The 20,211-nt window shown below is 40.6% G+C and overlaps 2 protein-coding genes across 4 annotated transcripts in view; both read right to left on the bottom strand.

Moving 5' to 3' along the window:
* Window positions 1–487: 487 nt before the first annotated feature.
* crb1 (crumbs cell polarity complex component 1) overlaps window positions 488–20,211 on the bottom strand; it is a 97,158-nt gene continuing 77,434 nt past the window's right edge. The window contains exon 12 of the mRNA XM_041208748.1: window positions 488–2,712. Within this exon, the coding sequence (XP_041064682.1) occupies window positions 2,494–2,712 (219 nt within the window). The 3' untranslated portion in view covers window positions 488–2,493. The remainder of the gene's footprint in view (window positions 2,713–20,211) is intronic.
* LOC121289193 (protein crumbs homolog 3-like) lies at window positions 2,569–11,100 on the bottom strand. Of its 3 annotated transcripts, XR_005945501.1 has the most exons (4): window positions 10,708–11,100; window positions 4,144–4,196; window positions 2,867–3,162; window positions 2,569–2,709 (listed from the first exon to the last, which is right to left on the bottom strand). XR_005945501.1 is itself a non-coding variant. In XM_041208387.1 (3 exons), the coding sequence occupies exons 1-3, from the start codon at window positions 10,752–10,754 to the stop codon at window positions 2,941–2,943; spliced, it is 339 nt and encodes a 112-aa protein (XP_041064321.1). In that variant the 5' UTR covers window positions 10,755–11,088; the 3' UTR covers window positions 2,673–2,940. The 3 variants fall into 3 exon arrangements, 2 of the variants coding, with proteins under 2 accessions (XP_041064321.1, XP_041064320.1); XM_041208387.1 differs by having other exon boundaries at window positions 2,673–3,162; window positions 4,144–4,213; window positions 10,708–11,088; XM_041208386.1 differs by having other exon boundaries at window positions 2,673–3,162; window positions 10,708–11,077.

The raw sequence follows: 20,211 nt of genomic DNA, 5'->3' as shown, positions 1-20,211 counted from the left end.
TTATATCTGAAGAACAAAGTCTTGTGACAAAATAGATGGTATAATTTCAATTTGTTTTTACAGATTTTGAGAGTGCTGTCATTCAGGATCAAGACATATCCAATGGTTAGTTTCGAACATACGAACAAGGAGCAGAAGTCTGCCATTCAGCCCCTTGAGCCTGCTCCACCATTTAATAAGATCATTGCTGATCTGAAAGTAACCTCAAATCCTGTCCACCCTTGATAACCTATCACCCTTTGCTTACCAAGAATCTATCCACCTCTGCTTTAAAAATATTCAAAGACTCTGCTTCCACTGCATTTTCAGGGAGAGTGTTCCAAGGACTCTCAGCCCTCTGAGAGAAATAATTTTGCCTCAACTCCATTTTAAATGAGTGACCCCTTATATTTAAACAGTGACCCCCCTAGTTCTAGATTCTCCCAGAAGAGGAAACATTCTCTCCACATCCAGCCTGTCAAGACCCATCAGGATCTTATATGTTTCAATCAAGTCACCTTTTAATCTTCTAAACTTCAACGGATACATGCCCAGCCTGTCCAACCTTTCCTCATAAGGCAACCCAACCGTTCTAGGTATTAGCCTGGTAAACCTTCTCTGACCTGCTTCCAAAGCAGTCCACGTAACATTTATTTTTGCTGTCCACTAAATTTCCACTAAATCCATTTGAAGTCATGTAAAAATAAAATCTTCTCTGATTTTTTTTGTCTTTTGTGTTAGTTAAAAGTGAAAATGTATTCTATCTCCTTGGTTTTATCTCCCAATGTCCACATCAAACACTTACAGCTCACATACAGAAAGGCTATATGCTGAATCAAGCTCCCTCTGCTCTAGCCTAAACTCAGTAGAGTGCTCTACTTCACCCCTTCTCCTGATACCTCAAGGTGGACAATTCCAGTTTTCAAACCGGCAATGTGTGACGTCTCTATGAGTGTGATTGTAAATTTAATGAAAAGAACTAACAGGCTATAACTATCAGGAAAGGCTGAACAGACAGGAGCTTCTCTGGAAAAGAGAAGACTAAAAGGTAACTTGATAGGAATACCTAAAATAATGAAGGGGTTTGCTAGAGTAGACAAAAATAAAAATGTTCTACTTATCGTGGTGGGGCAGTGCGGGGGTGGGTGGGGGTTCCAAAAGTGGGGCCCTAGATATAATCACTAATATATTGGATATGAAATTCAGAAGAAACTTCTTTACACTGTGTATGTTGTGGATGCAGAATTTGCTGCCATATGACATACTTGAGGTGACTAACCTAGATGCATTTAAAGAAAAGTAAATGAGGGAGAAAGAAACAGAAAGATATGTTGATAAGATGAGATGAACAAGGGGTGGAGGAGGTTCACGTGAAGCATCAACTCTTGCATCGACCTGTTTGGCTGAATGACTAGTGAAATTCTATGTAATTTGCAAGAGTTGGAAATCTGCTGTTCGACTGCTGTACATCGTTAGTTTTTCCCTGTTATTTGTTTTAATAACTCTTGTTATAACATCGGCCCTGTAGACTTCTCACTGAAGAACGGCAGTCAATCTTCAACATGCATGCAACTTAATCCTAAGCGCAAATAAGTTTATATTAACTCTAAATTGATCTTACAGTCCAGGTACATTTGTTCTTTGTATTTACTATCACCAATTGCAGCTGCTGAAAAAGTGTCAGCGCAGGCAGTTAACCTGCCACCATTAGAGAATGATAACATTTGGCATGATAGTAGAAAATAACATATAAAAAAAGTCCAAACTAGAAAGTATTCAGAATTGATATTCTTTAGTTGATAGTTCTACTTGTGCTGTATAATGCTAAGCATTAGTTGAGTAGCAAAAGTATTTATTTATTTATTTCATTATCTCCACAAAACAAGTCTTAACCAACATATTTCAACTGGACAAAATGGAGAACATATCAGTTATGTATTTCCAAAAGACCCAATTCTGTCACAAAGTTCTTAACACAGTCCTGGTCACCACTGGGACATAGAGTGCCCACCTTAACCCTTTCATTCTTTGGGAGACTTTGCTCATCAAAACAACAGTCAAACTCTTCCTTTTCTAATGAAGACAGAAGTGAAACTCAGAGAAGGTTCAATCCCTAGGCACAATTTTAACTAGTTTTAACCCAAGCCATCCAGAAGGAATATACATATACACAAAGCATCCAAGCTCCAGGGGGTATCTTAATCTTTACATTTTAACGGTTATCTTCTTCCTGTATTTATGTGTATTCTATGTTCACCTTCATTACAAACCATTTTCTATTGACAGTTAGGTAGAAAGGGAGAATTAAAATAGAACAATTTTTAATGGTAGATATGAGTGTTCAAGCAAGGATTTGGCAAGTCAATTGGGTTAAACTGCACTTTTAAGAAATTTCAATCCCAGTTAAAGCATTCCTCATGGCACTCTGAATCGGATGGCATCCTCAGCCTGTACATACAGCAATGATTATATCACAACGTACACTGGAAACAATTTGCCAAGCTCTATTTTCATTCAGATAAGTCTCTCCACTTGCGGTGGGTGCACCATGTTCCACATCTCCACCCGAGATCCTTCCTTTTCCTGCCGGCTTGGGCTGTATGCCCCATGTGTTGCTCTTTTGTTCAGGGTCACAATGGTGGCAGTGAGGACTAGAAAGAAAATTAATAACAATGCCACTGTGACCAAGACAACATACAGCAGAATCTCTGAGGTCCAGGTTTCCACATCCTGCTGACAAGAGTCGAAAAGGTTAAACAGTTTAAGGATAATCCATGCAGGGTTAGCTTTGAAGCTGCCATGGTTTAAAGAAAACACACACACTTTGAGCTGGACAGCTTTGTAACATTTCTCTTTCTCCTAACTCATTAAGTAGCACAGGGAATACCTGGGATCTGTTGACTTCTCCTACTCCTTCCACCATAAAACCTCAAGTCTTGTGCATCACAGAGCCTGAACATTTCAGATAAGGCGCTCTTCTGGTGGTAGTTTAAGGGTATTGTTCATTTCCAAGCGTGATCCCGTCTGCTCCTGGTTGCTCGGGCTGTAGTTCCCTTCAGTCTGACGTTTCTCACGCAGTTTTAAAATTAGAAAAGTCAGAATGATAGCTAGAACTATCACCCCACCAATGACACATGGAGCCACAATGGCTGCTATGTTTACTTTGTTAGGTGGCAGAGTTGTCTGTAAAAATAATTCACATTTTTATTATTAGAAAGCTTCACTCAAATGGGACATAACTTCAATCTAACCAGTGCATGTGACTCAAAAGCCCAACTTGATTATCTATTTTAGTTTATATTTCCGTAGTGAATTGTGATCTGGAATGCACTGCCCGAAAACAGGTTCAATCATACCTTGCCAAAGGGAAGTGAATAAATACTCAAACAAAATAAAAATGCAGGCCTATGGGGACAGAGCAAGGGAGTGGAACTAAATGGACAGTTCTTTGTCAGCGCAGGTATAATGGGCTAAATGGCCACTTTCTGTGCTCCATGATTCAATGACTACAATGGCACCAGGTCATTATTTCCATTGCCCTTATTTACATGTATGGTCCTTTAAACCTAACCAGTGGAGTCCACTATTTTATCACCAGAACTACTGGGCTATTGCAATTCTGACTTTTACATTTATATTGCACTAGCTTCACTTCTCTATTTGTACACGTCAGACCCAAGTCTCTGTGGTTATGTAACACTGCTCATACAATGGACTATTCTAGATTAAAGCCTAATGTAATATTTCATGCATAATGAATTATCACTTTTTGTATCTAATTCAATACTTGTTATGAAAACCATGGCCTTCTATATCAGAAGCATTTCCACAACAAAAGCAGGAAAGGTTTTGAAACTACGTTCGGGTTCTCTCAAGTGGCACTTCTACGTGGATGCATTACCAGGATAATGCATATAATTGCACTAATTTGTCTTCATTTTAATTGAAAAGGAATCTTAATAGCTGCAGCGTTGATCATGGTATTAATCTAACAGTATCCTGTTAGTGATAATTGGAAGATCAATTGAGATTTCAAAGATAAACGTGTATGGTCTTACAGAAGCAGTTTTTATTAAATCCTTTGTGAATTGTACCTCAAAAGCTGAGTTAGACTGAAACCATAGTCTATATTAACATTAGGTCAAGTTAAATCTATTAACTTACAGATGGTGTGCTATCAGCATTTGTTGATTGTGTAGAATCTGTTATATTCTCCGCTGTAAAGGAACCAACACTAACATGAAGACGGTACTATAATGCTGAAAATGTGTAACTTGTTAAAAATTTACCAAGCACTAATCAGAAAGTACCAACTATTCTATCAAAATGACTACAGCTTGTGTACGTGTAATGTACTTTCATTGCAGTTTTTTTTAAATCAAGGTGAGGATTTGGCCAGTTAATAATTTAAAATGCTCTTGAGTCAGTGAACAGCTGTTAACCTGTTAAGCAAACTTTGCTAATGTTATAGATACCTGTACTTGCAAAAAAAAGTGTCTGAATCACACCGGCCTGCTGACCCTGACCTCCAGTCAGACAAGGCTACCCTCTATGCATTTGTACTGAATGTGCACACAGCTCTTTCGTTGATAACCAGCTACTGGTGAAATTCCAATAACGAAATGGGGCCTTCCAAATCTTTACTAATATTAGAAACCTAAAGGTGGTCTCATGGACTAAGTGGTAACTTTTCAAACATGGAGCCCAAATCTTCCAGTCAGTGTCGATGCTGAGCGCATTGATGCTGTCCGTGAAGATTCCTGCGTCCTGACCCTTTTTGATTTTTTAGCCGTAACTTCCAACCCCAGCTGAAGCATCGAGGGATTGGCGCAGTCTCTCCAGGAAAGATTGTTGGCTGCGAGAAGAGATGGAAGAAAGCAGGACACACCCCCTTTTCAAATTAGCTACGTCTTCAGGTAAGTTTTTAAAGGTTCAAGTCTTTCAGTGAGTAAGTGAGTAGGTGAGTCAGGGTGGGTTAATGAGTGAGTAAGTGAATGGGTAGGTGGATGAGTGGGTAAGGTGGGTAGATGGGTGAGTTGGGTAGGCAGGTGAGTTGAGTAGGTGGATGAAATGTGTAGGTGGGTAGGCGTGTTAAGCGGGTGAATGAGTAGGTGGGTGAGTGGGTAGTTGGATCAGGGGTAGTTAGGTTGGGGTTGAATCTGGTCAGCGGATAGTAAAATGGTCAGGGTGGGGTAGTTGGGTCAGCTTGGGTAGGGTAGTCAAGTGGTTGAGGGGATAGTCGGGCCCAGGAGGCCAGAGGGGTAGTTGGGTGGTTAGGGGTAGTCGGGTTGGCTCAGGAATGTAGTTGGGTGGTCAGGGTGTAGTCAGGTTAGCTCAGGGGGAGTGGGGGTAGTTGGGTGGTGAGGGGGATTAGTCGAGTAGTCGAGGGTAGTCGGGTCAGCTTGGGGGGGGTTAGCGTGTGGTGAGGGGGCTAGTCAGGTCAGCTTTGGCAGGGGGGGGGGGCAGTAGCTGCATTGGTTCTGGGGTGATTTGAGGGGTCAGTTGTACAGCCCAGTTCAGTTTTGCTGGCTAACCACTAAGTTGGATCAAAAATCAAACCATGTAACATTTCCTGGGTAGTGTGTAACTAAGCCCCACACATCTGGTTAAAGTTTCTGCCCTGAAGTCAGTGTCGGAGGCTTTTTCAGAGAGCCTCAGCCAGCAGAAACCAGCCCATCTGAAGTTTAAAGTTCCCGAACTATTTCCACATAAGTCTAGGCATCCGGATTTCCACGGGGTCCTGAGGTGCATCTCCCCATGTAAGTTCCATCTCCAATGATCCAGAGACAGGAAGATTTGAGCCACGTTTTATAACGCTGACCTGACATCAGTTACAGGATAACCACAGCCAATGTGAAAGTCAAAGGATGTGAAAATACCACAATTGGTATAACATCTGTTACAAACTGATACGACTCTTATTTTGCAGGAGCACAAGCAGAACTGACCTACAATTAGGGTATGACCACTCTCAGAGAGCAGAGGCTGAGATGCAGAACAAAGGCCTAAGTCTGTATGCAGCAAAGTAACCAACATTGACAAGCACATCTAGGATTCCTCTAATACAAAACAGTTGAGTGTAGACATAGCTTAAACTTGGATGTTAATCACATCAATACCATGATCCGATCCTGTTCTACAGAAACCATTTACCACCTTCGTAAACCTGTCGAGGAACATCATTTTCGCAAAACAAAACTGGCAAATCTGCTTAATTTGTTTGATTGGAAACACAACATGCAATAAGGTAAACCATTACATTGCACAACAATAGGAGCAGAATGATACATGGTTCTGCTGGCTCGTCTTTTCCAACAAAAAGAAAAAACCTTTCCAAACATTTACTTTCTTAAAGACAGTGCACCTTAAAAAGAATTATGTCCCACTGCAGACAGCCCTATAGGCCCTCCCTGCTTGGCTGGGTGTGGGTGCAGACAAAGGCTGCCCCGTAGAGGGATCTTCACCCCACACCCCTGTCCCTACTCTCCCACTGTGTTGGCCTGCCTGCTTTTTCTGTTTTTTTCATTTAAAATTTGGTGGAAGGGCACTTCCATATTAAAGCGCCATCTCAGTTACTTACCCTCTAATGCAGGCTTCTTCTGCTCATCTCAAACTGGGAGGCCTCTAATTTGTCATCTAGCTTTGAGAACCTGCCTGCTGCCCTTAACTGAACAGGAAACCTGTCTGCATGTTGCACACTGGGAGCGCCTCTGTGAAAATCACAATGAGTGACTGTTCCCTCTGGGCTGGGTTTGGGAGCCAGAAACAGTCCGGGCTCCTGTTTCCACACCCCCCCACCCCACCCAGCTGGAGGGAAAGTTCAGCCCAGGGTGTCTGTCAGAATATCTATTAGACAATGTTCCACCCTAATAATCAATTAAAATGAAATCGTCCCTGCAAGTATTATCGATCTGCAAAGTAAGTTTTTTTAAAAAAGTATCACATAAGTGGCTGCGGATTGTACAGTGAACTACCTTTCTAAATCTTGGTTAAAGCGGGAGGCATTGGACAAAGAAATGTAAAGCCTTTGTTTCCTTAAATCTTTCTTGATTTGTTTAATCATAAAGGCATTCCATTTTGTGATTTTTGCCTGTTAAAAGTTGTCTACATATTGTTTGGGTAGATGTTGCACAACATTAAGATGAATGAATGATTAATTTCCTTTAAACTTCCAGTGAATCCTACTTGCCACTCCTTTTTATTTATCTTTCTTTGGTGTGCTGTTAATCTTTTAAATCTCTGTTGCAAGTTACACAAGGGCCTGTTTCGTGCATTTTTACTAGTGATGAGTACATCTTTCCCATGGGGTGCCCAATCTTTCTCCGGTCATTGGGAGATGCTTGTCTTTCTGTTTCCTGAAAGTTTCAATGGGTGTACAGAAGTGCCTCAGAATAGTGTTTATGGTTTATGAAGAAAATATACTAGAAACTGATGGTTATATCCCTTGTGAGTTATGATGTTGCAAACGAGTGATTTACTTTCAATAAACCACCAGTTTCTAATGTGCTGATATTCTTATAATAATCTAGTATTATTAATATATTTTTAGTCTTGGGCTAATCATTTTGACTACGCTCTTATTTTAATGAGTGTTGATACATTAAATATACAAGGCAGTTTTAAAGATGATTTTATCACCCATTATATTAAAATAGGTAGGCTGTTTAAAAGAGTGTGGTATAGTAAAGTAAGCCAGGATGTGAAGTCTGTGCAGAGCACAACATAAGGGCATAATTCTGAAAAGCATTATAGCCCTGGATACAGGAATGGCAAACTTTAAAACTAAATTTGTGTCATGTTCAACAAGCATGGTATTGTCTACCCAGGATTTGGAAGAGTACATGTAGAAACACATAGTTCTAGCTGAGTTCTAATGCTGGCTTGCTACAGTCTGCAGCACAGGATGAAATAATTGGAGTGAGGTGTTACAAATCCTGCCAAATGAAGCAGTCTATTTAACAAAGAAGACTGGTAATTGTGAATGATATATTCCTTCCTGGGATCTGTGGCAGGGAAGGTTCTACAGGAGCGGGGAAACAAACTCTTAGAATACGAGAGAAAGCAACTGGAAGTTAAAGTTCATTTAGGAACCAGTGTCATAGGAAAGAGGTTGAAGGTGGACTTGAGGTGTGAAATGCAACATTTAAGGCAGAGACCTCAAGGGTAACAATCTACTGAAACCATGCCCTGAGTGAAAAATATTAGATTTGTGACTTGAAAAGTGGTGTAGATGGGAGGGTTTCAGGTACAGAAGACTTTGAGACACATTCTGGGACAAGGGAAGCTTGTTCAAAGGGCAATTATACTGGTATTGATGTCCAGGCAGCAAGAGTATGTTGGGGGTAAGGGAAGGACTGTGGGGAGAGGGCATGGTGGTTTAACAGGCCAAAGTAAAATGAGAAACCGTGAATGCTGGAACTCAAAAAGAAACAGCTAAGTCAGACGTTGTGGAACAGGTGGGAGAATGAGTACATAGTGATACAAGAAAATTATAAGAAAACTACCACAAGGGAAAGTAAGGAACTGCTAGACCAGATGGAGATAAATTTGCAAAATTATAAACTGTCCCAAAGAGATAGGAAAGGTAAGTTGAGGGGAGGTGTGTGTTTTTTTATGCGAAAGAAGACATGAGATCAATACAGATGGAGAAATATTGATTGGATTCAGAAAAAGTTAAATATTGTGGATTAATGCAAGTGACATAAAAGAAAACATATTAATTCATGGCACAATCCACCACCCCAAGTAGAGAAACTATGCTGGGAACTTAATATTAAGATATGAGAAGTGTTCAAGTTCAAACATAATTGTTGATGATTTGAATTCTAACAGAGATCAATAATGAGTGAAAATATATTCCTGGATGAAAAACTGTTATGCTGCATGTCTCAAACGGTATGGAACCCCATTGGCTGAAATTATACTGGATTTGCTGAAAAAAAGAGACATTTTTCATCGAAGCCTTTCGTCTTGCATTCATCAGGACAATTCACCAGAAAATACCAATGTCAGGGAAACAACATATTTATATTTTATGAGAAGTCGGTGTTGATTGGTAGGCAATAGGACTCTGGTAGAGGTGTTGCCGTGGAGAATGCACCAGCTAAACTGGTACCTCTGCCAATTCATTGTTGTGTATAAAGTTAGGCTTGCAATAGAGAAAGGCAAATGTACATCTGAGAGTCTCAAGTTTAAGGAGTGCATTTTGAGGGGTGAGGAAAGAACTATAATCACACGAATTGAAGAACACAGAGGATAAATACTTGCAAAATACACTAGACGAGAAAACAATCATATCCAAATAGGAAACTGAAGCGAGGCAAGTGACATAAATCAGAAAGTGATGGGAAAAACAAAGCTTTCCTCAAGCATTATTCTTCAAGTGGATTACAATGCAGAGATTGGAAGGGATGAAGATAAACAAAAGCTTGATAAATCAATTAGCATGACTACAAATTCAATAAGGGAGTAAAAGATGGGAGGTGAATGGACAAGTTAGATTTAATTATTTCACTCAGATGATGTTGGAAGAGATTTAACAGTCTCAGTATGACAATGCAGGGAGATTCCACAGGGAGGTGTATAGATATTTTTTTGAAAGACGCATTGAAACCAGCACTGGTTCTGGCCTAATATCTCTACTGATCCTGTATGTTTCTCTACTTCTGTGGTTCTGGACATATTTGGTGGCTACATCGTGTAACTGTAATGCACAAAAGACAAATTCTGATGGTACATATATTGTATGAGCAATCAATAAATATAAATCATTGCTCTAGCGACATAGGCATACTACAATTACCTTTAGAATTTGATTTGGCATCATTCGACAATTGACTTATTCACAAGAGTGTGCAAACAATGCAGTGGCACCCACAATTAAATCAATTCTGGATTAGTTAGTTCCTTAACTACATTGTTCTACCTGTAGACAGACTTGATACAGCACCAAACAACATTCTTAAGCAGATTTAAGACCCAGTGCCATTTTAGTCCTTGTGTCTTACAACGGTCTGACAGATGAAATGCAGTCAGCTTTCTACACTCCTCAAACCACAAGAATTAATTTCAACTGCTTTATAGGAAAAAGATTTCATGCACAGATCTGACATGTTTTTAAATGTATCCAAATTACTATTTTCCCATAGGAATTTCCACTTACAATTATTATGGTACTTCACATTTTCTCTCATTTACCCTGGTTTTATTCTTATAATTTTTACGTTTTCCTCTGAACAGCATTGGCATTTTAAAATGTGAAGTCAGTACCTTTTTGCCTCAGTAATTAAATGATAAGCTTATGATTTAGTACAATCCCCTCTTCAGAAAATGATAGTAATTTAATTATACTTGATCAATGAAGATAACACTGGCTGTTCTCTCTTTGTTCAAAAATGTTGACCACTAAAACTACTGATCTTATCTGCTCTTTAATTTTGGCCTTCTTGACTCATACATTATGCACCAATATAACCATATCCAGTAACAGTAAAAGCAACACCTCAGGCCAATCTTTAAGCTTTCTAAATATTTCAGTCATAAAAACTGTACTTGTTCCAAACCTTGCATCGATGATCCATTATATATTTAGATTGGAGAGACTTCATATATCATTATCCAATCTAAAAATAGCAAAACATTAGATGTGGGCTAATTTTATCCAGCACAATCTAAAAAGGTAAATTTCTATTTCTACCCCTTTCATATAGTTATAGCAAGCACGTTTACCTTGTGTGAGCAAAGATCCTCCTTTTAGTAAAAGTATTGTAATCCATAGCCAGCCTAAGCTGAGAAGTAGTCGTTTTTCCATTCTAACAATGCATTGCTGTACAACTTGAAAAGCAATTCCAAAAGTTCAAGTGATATTCCTGAAGAGATCGGTCCAGGGAACTTAACAGCTTTTAACCAAGAACCTGTCAGTACTGCGCAATTAGTTACCTGTACTTTGGGCTGATGTAAAAAGCTGCTTTACCTTGGAATTCCATGATACTAGGTATCTCTTTTCTACCTAACTATCTATGATGCCTTTGCTATTGATACTTAAATTTAAAAATGCATGAGATTAGTTGCAAAAATATTAATTTTCTGTGCAGTTAGACTTATTTCCTGTTCTGCTGGTAGTTTCTGTCTGTAGCTTTGAAAAACCAGCAATTTCTATAAGGCGCTGTGCGATACCTGGCTCGAGTGTCAGGTTACAGCCACACCTGAACCCTGCAGCTAATACCTTAACCTGTGGTGTAATCTACTGTTAGGCCCCCATTGCTGTCTTTTGCTGGCCTTTAAAAAGTAGTTTTACATTTTTTATATGAAAAATGTGACCTTGTGTTTTTTTTTCAGAATTGCAGTGTTTTATATTAAAAATATTGCCTGAATATATATTATTGAGTTACATATGTCAAAGTGACAATAAACTGGGTCTGAACAAAAGCCCATCCTTCTCCCTTCAGCGGATTTTTCAAGCCACGGGCGATGTGCCCAAGGATGAATGTGTAGCTCTGCAATTCCATAAAGACGTTGCTAACCCAGAAAAGAAAAACCGTTTGGACCAGAATTCTTATTTCCCAGTTTTTATTGTTTTTTTTTGTTCTGGGAAATATTAAAAAAAACTGTTATGAATAGATAAACGCATCTGAACTCAACAGCTCTCATAAAGCAGCAACAAAGTAAAATGAATAAGAGGTGATCAAACAGGTTGAGGTGCAATATTCCAGTTATTTTTCCCTAATTTTGTCCAGCTACATTAGAGAAAATCAAAAATGTTCATAATTCCTCATCTGCGTGAATGCGACTGTGATTCACTCACAATGTATACGTGTTGAAATCTCATTTTCTTATTTGACAAATTGCCAATCTTGCAATTTGTCAGACCATTTTTAATCTGTTTCTCTATAAATTGATTCAGATCCACAGTGCAATAGTCAGTTATTTCAATGGTAATGAAAGAGAATTGATGAACCATGGGGCGGAATCGTTCCAGATTCGCATGAAGTGCGGTGACGGGAGGGGGAAAATGACGTTTTACCCACCAGCTGCGATGGCGGGTTTGCACTCTGTATCATCCCAAACCCGCCAAATTACTTATGCATTCCCGGGAAACACGCGTTTCCATGGTGGGGTGGGCTCTCACTCACCTGCCACACCATCACGTCACCGCTTCATCACGCCAGGAACCACATTTAAAGCACAGCCACGCTCAGTGCTTCCAGCCCAGGGCTGCAGCAAAGAAGACATGGCCCCTAAGGGCAAAAAGACTGCAGCCCTCGAGTGCCTTTTAGACGCCATGGAGGCCTGCTGTGATGTCCTTTACCCCTGTTCTGGCCACAGGAGGGGCAGCTACATTACCACTCTGGCTTGGTAGGCAATAGCAGCTTTGGCCAATGCCAATACCACACAGAACAGCTTGGCCATCCAATGCAGATAGAGGATGAATGATCTCACCCATGCAGTCAGGGTATTGCAACTATCTCATCACTCCAAACTCACACACTCAAGGCCATCACACATTCACTGGCATCTCACTCACTGCCAGCTCAAGGACATCACCGCCCATTCTCACACACACACCCTCACATGTCCATCTGGCCTCCTCAGCCCTCACCATCTTGAGGCCAATTGCACAGATGTGCCCCAGGCCCCCACCCCACACCCTGGGATACCTTCCTTCGCCCATACCGCTCTTGTCCTGCAGCCTCTTCCCTTGCCTGAGGCCACTTGTCCCCCTTCCCCAAGCAAGACCTTGCCCTGCAGTCAATGAAAAGCCACCCACATATGGATGCACCCACAGAGATCTATCCGTGAGCCCCCCTAAAAGTGATGTGGTGCTGTCTGCGAAGCCTGGCGCTGATGACTGTGAGTGCTGACCGAAGCAAGGTAGGCAAAAAAACCTTGAAGTCCCGAGTGAAGTGCAGCCCGCCAGGTGCACATCGCTTATGTGCTGTTGTGAAACACGTCGGCAAGTTTTCCCGCTGACGTGGACAGTTGATCCAGCAGCGGGGGATAAGTCCAGTAGGCTGGCCTTTTCATGATATGCTGATGTATTACAGTGAAGTCCTGATGTCCAATGGTGGGAAATGCGGCCCGCCAATCGACGAGCTGGGCGGACGATTGCAAACCGTCATACTGTCGTGAAACCGATCGCACCATGTTGTCCGCTTGCGCCACCGAGCATGCACAATACCAGTGGGGACGGAAAAATCCCAGCCATGATAAAACATTTTAACACTGTAAGTAGAGATATTGGATGCGATTTTACATGTGGGTTGTTTTGAATAAGTTAAAATTGGGCCCAATATTTAAAAAGGGACTGAAATTAATATATGTACACTTTGACAAAAGCCCCTTTACCCTCATATATTTTAGTACCATTTTTCATGCTGTCTACATTTGCATGCAGGCTTTAAAAGATGGTCCCAAAATAAGAGGAAGATGAATCATGGCTTTGTGCCTACAGGCCTCTGTATGAGCTGATGTTGACATCAGTTGATATTTCAACCAGTCTTTCCTGATTGAGGATTTACTCGTCATGCAGCTTCACAGAAGCACATGCATATGCTGTACGGATTCTGAATTCACTTTTCCTTATTTTGATTTTTGATTTTCTCTCTCTCAAACCTTGGGCACTGAGCTTTCCCTGTTCCTGAGACAACCTGTCCTCAGGCTCTTCTCATGCTTCTCTCAATCTGGACAGGGGAGGTATAAAAGGTAAAAATGTAACATGCCCAATTTTTCTTGCTTGTTGCAATCAGTAATAAAACCAAATGAATATGATATTAACTTGAACCAAATTCAAACCAGAAACCTACATTTCTGTTGCACTCCTCATGTCAGAATGTTCACTGGCTCAGTGGTAGCAACAAAGCACGATCTGGACATTGCAACTGGGTTGATGAGGAAGTGCTGGAGGGGAGCAATGGGTGACAGCAGCCTCTGGTTTTAATCTGGAGCTAAGAGGTGCACTGATATTGCTCCTGACCCCAGATTCAGTGAATTAATTTTCAAACACATATTTTTGGTAGCGGCCCACAGTGACCCTTTTAAGGGGCTTGAGTAGACCAGGTTTTTCTGAATACAGTGTTGGCTGCAACAGGAAAACGGGTCTGCATGTGACCAAGTTGGGGACATTTAGTGCAGCCCAATTTTGCATTGGAGTCCTCAACAGGTGTTAGGCTGATTATTTGCATATGCAAAAGGCCGTAATGACTGTTTCAGGTCCAGACCCTGAATACATTTTTTTGCCTCTATCAATAAGGCAGGCAGCACATTTCTGGCTTGTAATGAACATGTTTCCCATCCATAATATTGAAAATTTAGATACTTAGCACCTGAAGGCAGCCATGACACCATCAAATTTCTAACCTGTTCGGTCGAAAAGTGAAAATCCCATGAATGAGGGAAGGTAAGTAAGTCTTCAGTGGGCTTTGGGGGGTAGAGGTTTGTGGACAAAGCTGTAGAGGTAGAATTAGGTAGTCTTGACAATCGATAGATATGACAGTATGTGGGTGTCACTGGCAAGGCCAACATTCATTGGCCATCCCACATTGCCCTTGAAAAGGTGGTGATGAGCAGCCTTCATGAACCGCTGCAGTCCATGTGGTGTAGGAACACCTGCAGTGCTGTTGGGAAGGGAGTTCCAGGATTTGGACCCAGCAACAGTGAAGGAACGGTGTTATAGAAGGGAGTAAGAAGGTGAGTTATTCGTCTCAAAATTCCCAGCCTCTGACCTTCTCTTGTAGCCACAGTATTTATGTGGCTGCTTCAGTTCAGTTTCTGTTCAATGGGAAACCCTAGGATGTTGATAGCTTGCCCCAAGGCAAACAGAACACTGAGGTTGCACAGTTAGGTCAGCCTATGAAGGCAAAGAGGAAATGGAATTGAGGGCCATGATGGAGAGTCTTGGGAGTTGAGCAGAAGGGCCAATGTTAATTTGGAGAAATTTCTAGCTAATCTAGGATTTGAAGTTGGACAAGAAGCCCGAGAGAGCAGTGGTCATAGAGCTCATGATAGATTTGAAAAGGTAGAGCTGGGGATCAAGGGTGAAGTTCACAATGTACTCCAGTCACCATTATATTGTTCTTTGACCAGTTAAGTACAACACTGTCTGACAATGGAAGTGGTGTATGTAACACAAAATATTTCATTGAATCATATAGCACAATCTATCATGTCCATGTCAGCACTTTGAAAGAACTCCATTAGTCTCACTCTCCTGTATGCACATGCCACAGAATCTCAGAATCGTTAGGAGGCCATTTGGCCCATCATGTCTGCACCAGCCCTCTGAATGAGCAATTCACTTAGAGCCATTCTCCCATCTCCCCCTCGTTACCCTGCACATTCTCCATTTTTTCAGATAACAATAATTCCTTCTTGAATCCTTCAATTAAACCTGCCTCCACCACACTCTCAGGCTCTGCATATAAGTTTAAAACATGCAGTAAGGGAAAGAACTTGAAATAAATTTGATTTCTGTAAAATGTTCATTCAAAATACTTTCAAATCAAAATTTTCTGGCAGCTGGGCAGAGGCATGTTCAGACTGTTGGGAGGAAAGAAGGAGGAAATGTGACCTGTTCTGAATTCTGGCTGACAACAAACTTGGGTGACTTAGTTGTTAAAGATTAAAGTCAGGGTTGTGGGGGAGGAGAGGTATTGGGGATGGTGGAAAGGTTGTTTTACTGGGAAGAAGGTTCAGGATATTCATAGTTGTAAACAATTGCCAAAGCAGCTCTGCTGATGGTGGATAGGCTGTTAGTCTCCAGGTCCTGGGGAGGTGTTAGGAATGTCAGGTTTTGTAAACGGTCTACTTTGAACCGTCTACTTAAATCCAAGTTAGAATGGAGTTGGCTGTCTTGAGGGCATCTAATTGGCATTTCTACCTGGATACAATGGCCATTTGATTCACATTGCCATGGAGATGGGCTTTGAGAGTGGAAGAGTTTATAGATAGCCATTGTAGAATTGGGTTGCCATTTTTTCCTAAAGTATCATTGAACTTGACAGGCTGGGTCAGTCTGCAAGGATCTTAGAGAGAGAAAGAAAGCGAGAGAGAGAGCAGAGAAATAGAGGCAGCAAGTCTCTATTGTTCACCTTGCAGGTTGTGGGTGGAAGCTTGCCCTTGGATTGAAGAAACCAAGTTTGTGAGAGTTTAAACAAAACTGGACAATTCAACTGGTTTTGGCTAGAGGGAGGGATCTCCAATTTATCCCTCACTGTGAAAGTCAGTTTGGGGAGTATAGGTTATCTGGCTGGTAAGAGAAAATGGAACTGAGAATAGCTTTGGGCTCTTGAAGAATGAAATGTTTACTTAAGGGACATTCAGTGGGGGGGAGATTTTCAGTTGTTTTAAATGTTAAATGGGGATTTAATCTGGTGTTTCTAGTATATGTTGCCCACTGAAACAGTGTTTTGTCAATTTTGTTTATTGCTTGTTTGTTGCAGTAAATGTCTTAAAACTTGAAATCTTGTGTGATCCTTTCAGTCATTCATTGGAAGTTTGAATTTCTTTTTAAAAGTTATCTGTCTCTACTGAGGTTGTAACACTGTTTAAAAAATAAAATCCATGCCATCACTACTCTTCCAAAACTGATGGCAACTTCTGAAGTCTGCATATGTGCAGTTGCTGTCAGTGGTGCTACACTTCCCACAGGGATCACTTCTGGTGTCCCCTCAGATGGCAATCAAGCAGGAATCACTGAATTGATCAGAACTTACCTCATTAGTCCATTAATCTCACTGTAAAAGCCTTGAAAATGTTACACTCATGAAATGAGGTGTGGCTAGGTTTTTTAATGGTGTAGAGACCAATAACTTTTAAAAAGAAATTTAAACTTCCAGTGAATGACTGAAAGGATTGCAGACAAGATTCCAAGTTTTAAAACTTTTAATGCTGTACTGAGTTGATAATTATTGCTGAAAAATGAATTTCAAAGTTCTCCATGGTACAAGTTTCACATTTTTGAAGTAATTTTTTTAAAAATGTATTTATAATATTTCAGCTTCTACCTTAATTACATTTGTATGTCCCAATCATTTATTTTGTTCTCTGTAAGATTTAACTAAAAAGTGAAGGATATCAATACATTTTACTTCCTGGTTTGCTGTCTGAGACAATACTGCAATGTGATTGGCTGCTTACCCTGCTTGATGACATCAACATTGCTGGATGCCTAGGGACCCTTGACTTGATACCACATTTTTTTAAATCCTTTCATGGGATGTGGACATCACTGTAGCCCATCCTTAATTGCCCTTGAGAAACTGGTGGTGAGCCATCTTCTTGAACTGTTACTGTCCATTCTGTAGTGATTTGATATAACTGATTGGTTTGCCAATCCATTTCAGAGACAGTTAAGAGTCAACCACACTGCTGATTCAACCTGACATTGAGAACAGGAAAATTGATATCACAGAAGTTGTTAGATCTCTGTGGGCAGTTTTCTTGAAGGTCAAAGGCAACCACCACCACTTTGCCACTGATGGTGAAATCCAAGACAATGAACAGTAGCCTCATATCTATAACTGCCATTAAAATATAGGGCAGATCCAAACCTTAGAACTTTTCACGTTTTTCCAGTGAACCTGTTGCTATTCTGTACTTTTACCACAATCACACACTTCTTTATCCTCCCTAGTAAAATAATATAGCTCCCTTCAAAACAATTAAACCATCAAATAATTCACAGTGCATTCACATCAACTACAATCTCCTTTGCTGCTTTTGGTAGTTCTCTAATTCTCTTCAGAAAGTCTGCCCATAGTTTATAGCACTTCCTGTGTTTGAACCGACTCTATCCCAACCAATTCTTATCAGTAGCTACCTGTATACCTCCACACAATGGTGCTTTTCTTGTCTCTGCAGATTTGCAGCCTGCTTCTAGATTTGATGAACTGCACCATTATCATTTTAATCTCGAGAGAACAGAACTCAAAAACTTCAGCCATAGCGATTCTCTGTTTAAACCCTCAAAATACATTCCTCTTCTATGTTAGCTCATGCATTTCATTCTACATATCTGTGGCAATTCCTTTCTTTCTTTCTCTCCTTTTCATCTCCATTCTTATTTCACGTTCCTTTCATCGCAATATCCTGCTGTTCCGTCCCCGGTCTCTTTTCTGTCGACCCTGCTTTATTCTCACATGTACTTTGTCTCTGTTCATCTTATAGCAGACTATTCCTTTCAATTTAACTGTAACATTCACTGTATACACCTGACAACTGCACATTTTCTTTATTTACTTCTATTTTGTAAAGAGAAAGGGCTTTCAGGGACATGCGCACTGCCACCTGAGTGAAGAGGGGGGAAATTTCTTATTCCCAGGCCAATACATTGTCATGCATCAGCCAACTATTTGGAGGTTCACCACTGTGGCACTATTGAGTGCTTCTTCCCCACATCTAGGATGAGGCCTATGTGACTCTTTCTCTGACATAATGGTTGAGATTAGGTAAGTGCAGGGATGAACTTGTGCCACCATACCATGGTGCTATAAATTAGTGTTCCATTATTACTGTATGTTACTGGCTTTATCCTTACACCTGTCTTTCGGATACATTAAGTCAAAGCCTCATCTTTCCTCCCAGGCAGACTGAAAAGATCCCAGGCACTATTTTGACAAAGAACATGGGAGTTCTTCCCAATGTCCTAACCAACGTTTTTTTTATTCATGTGTTATTAATTCATGGGATGGTAAAACCACTGAATGTCAAGGGAGATGGTTAGACTCTCTCTTGTTGCAGATGGTCATTGCCTGGCATTTGTATATCGTGAATGTTACTTGCCACTTGTCAGCCCAAGCTTGGATATTGTCCAGGTCTTGCTGCATTTGGACATGGACTGCTTCAGTATCTGAGCAGTCGCGAATGGTCCCTCAAACAACACTAAAGCTTGCTATCTGGTGGTGGTTGTTTGTACCATGAAAGGCAGGTGAGTAAACATAGTTTCTCCAATAACAGAATTGTATTATGTGTGACATGACCGAGCTGCAGAACCTTATAGCACTTATAAAAAAAAACACACTTCAACCTTACTGTTACTGGCTGGAGGAAAATAATCAAGGTTAACACTGACCATGGCAGTTCACACAGTTGGAGCATAGCGACTACCTCACTAATGATGTAATGATTGGTTTCTGGTCACTATGAATGCTTATCTTTAAGGGCTAATTGTCAGCTTACACTGTACTTTGGCAAATAAAGCAACAAGGTCTTGTGACCAACTCAGGCATTCCACACTGACAACACTGGCTTATTGATAATTATATTGGAAAGAAGAACTGGCTCTGATCTCACAAGCCTATATTGTAGTGCCTTTGGACATTACATGGAGTAATCCAATCTCAACTACAGAAAGTAACACCACTTAATTTTCAAAGTTTATGGTTATTCCTAGTCTAAAAACTTCATAATATGAAAATTGACTTCTCCTTTGCTAAACTTTGCCTCCTCACTTGTGCATCTGTCATGGATTACTGGATTAACACTGCGACAGAAGTAAAGCTAAGTGGAACTAATGTAGGCCTGTAATCTTGCTCTAATGTGAAACAGTCTTCGTGGGTAAGACTACTCTGAGTGCATAAACAGTACCTACACCACATGGATGGCAGCGGTTCAAAAAGGCAGATCACCACCACTTCTCAAGTGCAACCAGGGATGGGCAATAAATGCTGGTCCAGCCAGTGAAGCCCACATCCCATGAATGAATAAAAAGAATTAAAGGGGAACTAATTCCATTTGTCTTGTTTGAAATACATTTGCAGGAATGCACAACTATAATCTGTACGTTTTCTGGAAGTAGTTGTGCGTTAAGGACCTCTATAAGAAAAAAAATCACAAGAGATTCAATGTCTGCCTGCTGATATTGCTGCTTCTCAAACGTGAATTGCTACATGTTGCTGAGAGGTATTGGGATCGCTTAGTGGTATAATGAGCCGCTTTTGGAATGGTTAGCCCGTATCACTGTAAAACTAATCACTGAATTTGTTTCCAACCAGGTATAAGTCTCCACAAGTCTCTGAGATAAGACTGCCTCTAAACTGTGCATTCACCTTGCTTGTGGTCACAAACTATGTAGATGTTGATGAGTTGCATTCCTTTATGTAACATGCATGGGATATTCCACACATGGTCGACAATGGGTTTACTCAATGCAATTTTGTAACTTTAGAATGCACTTATTTTGAAACGGTCTATTGACCTCTCCTCTCCTGCTGCCATTGCTACTGCTGCTGTATACTG

This window comes from Carcharodon carcharias, chromosome 16 (assembly GCF_017639515.1).
Source record: "Carcharodon carcharias isolate sCarCar2 chromosome 16, sCarCar2.pri, whole genome shotgun sequence".
Lineage (NCBI taxonomy): Eukaryota > Metazoa > Chordata > Chondrichthyes > Lamniformes > Lamnidae > Carcharodon > Carcharodon carcharias.
Note: the sequence above shows the minus strand (reverse complement) of the source record. Positions and strands in the feature narration are given on the sequence as shown.

Coding starts and splice junctions, on each gene's coding strand:
- LOC121289193 (XM_041208386.1), bottom strand. CDS start 10,789: ATGGAAAAACGACTACTTCTCAGCTTAGGCTGGCTATGGATTACAATA. Junction 4,197..10,707: donor AGGATCTTTGCTCACACAAG/GTAAACGTGCTT, acceptor GTTCCTTTACAG/CGGAGAATATAACAGATTCT. Junction 3,163..4,143: donor ATGCTGATAGCACACCATCT/GTAAGTTAATAG, acceptor TTATTTTTACAG/ACAACTCTGCCACCTAACAA.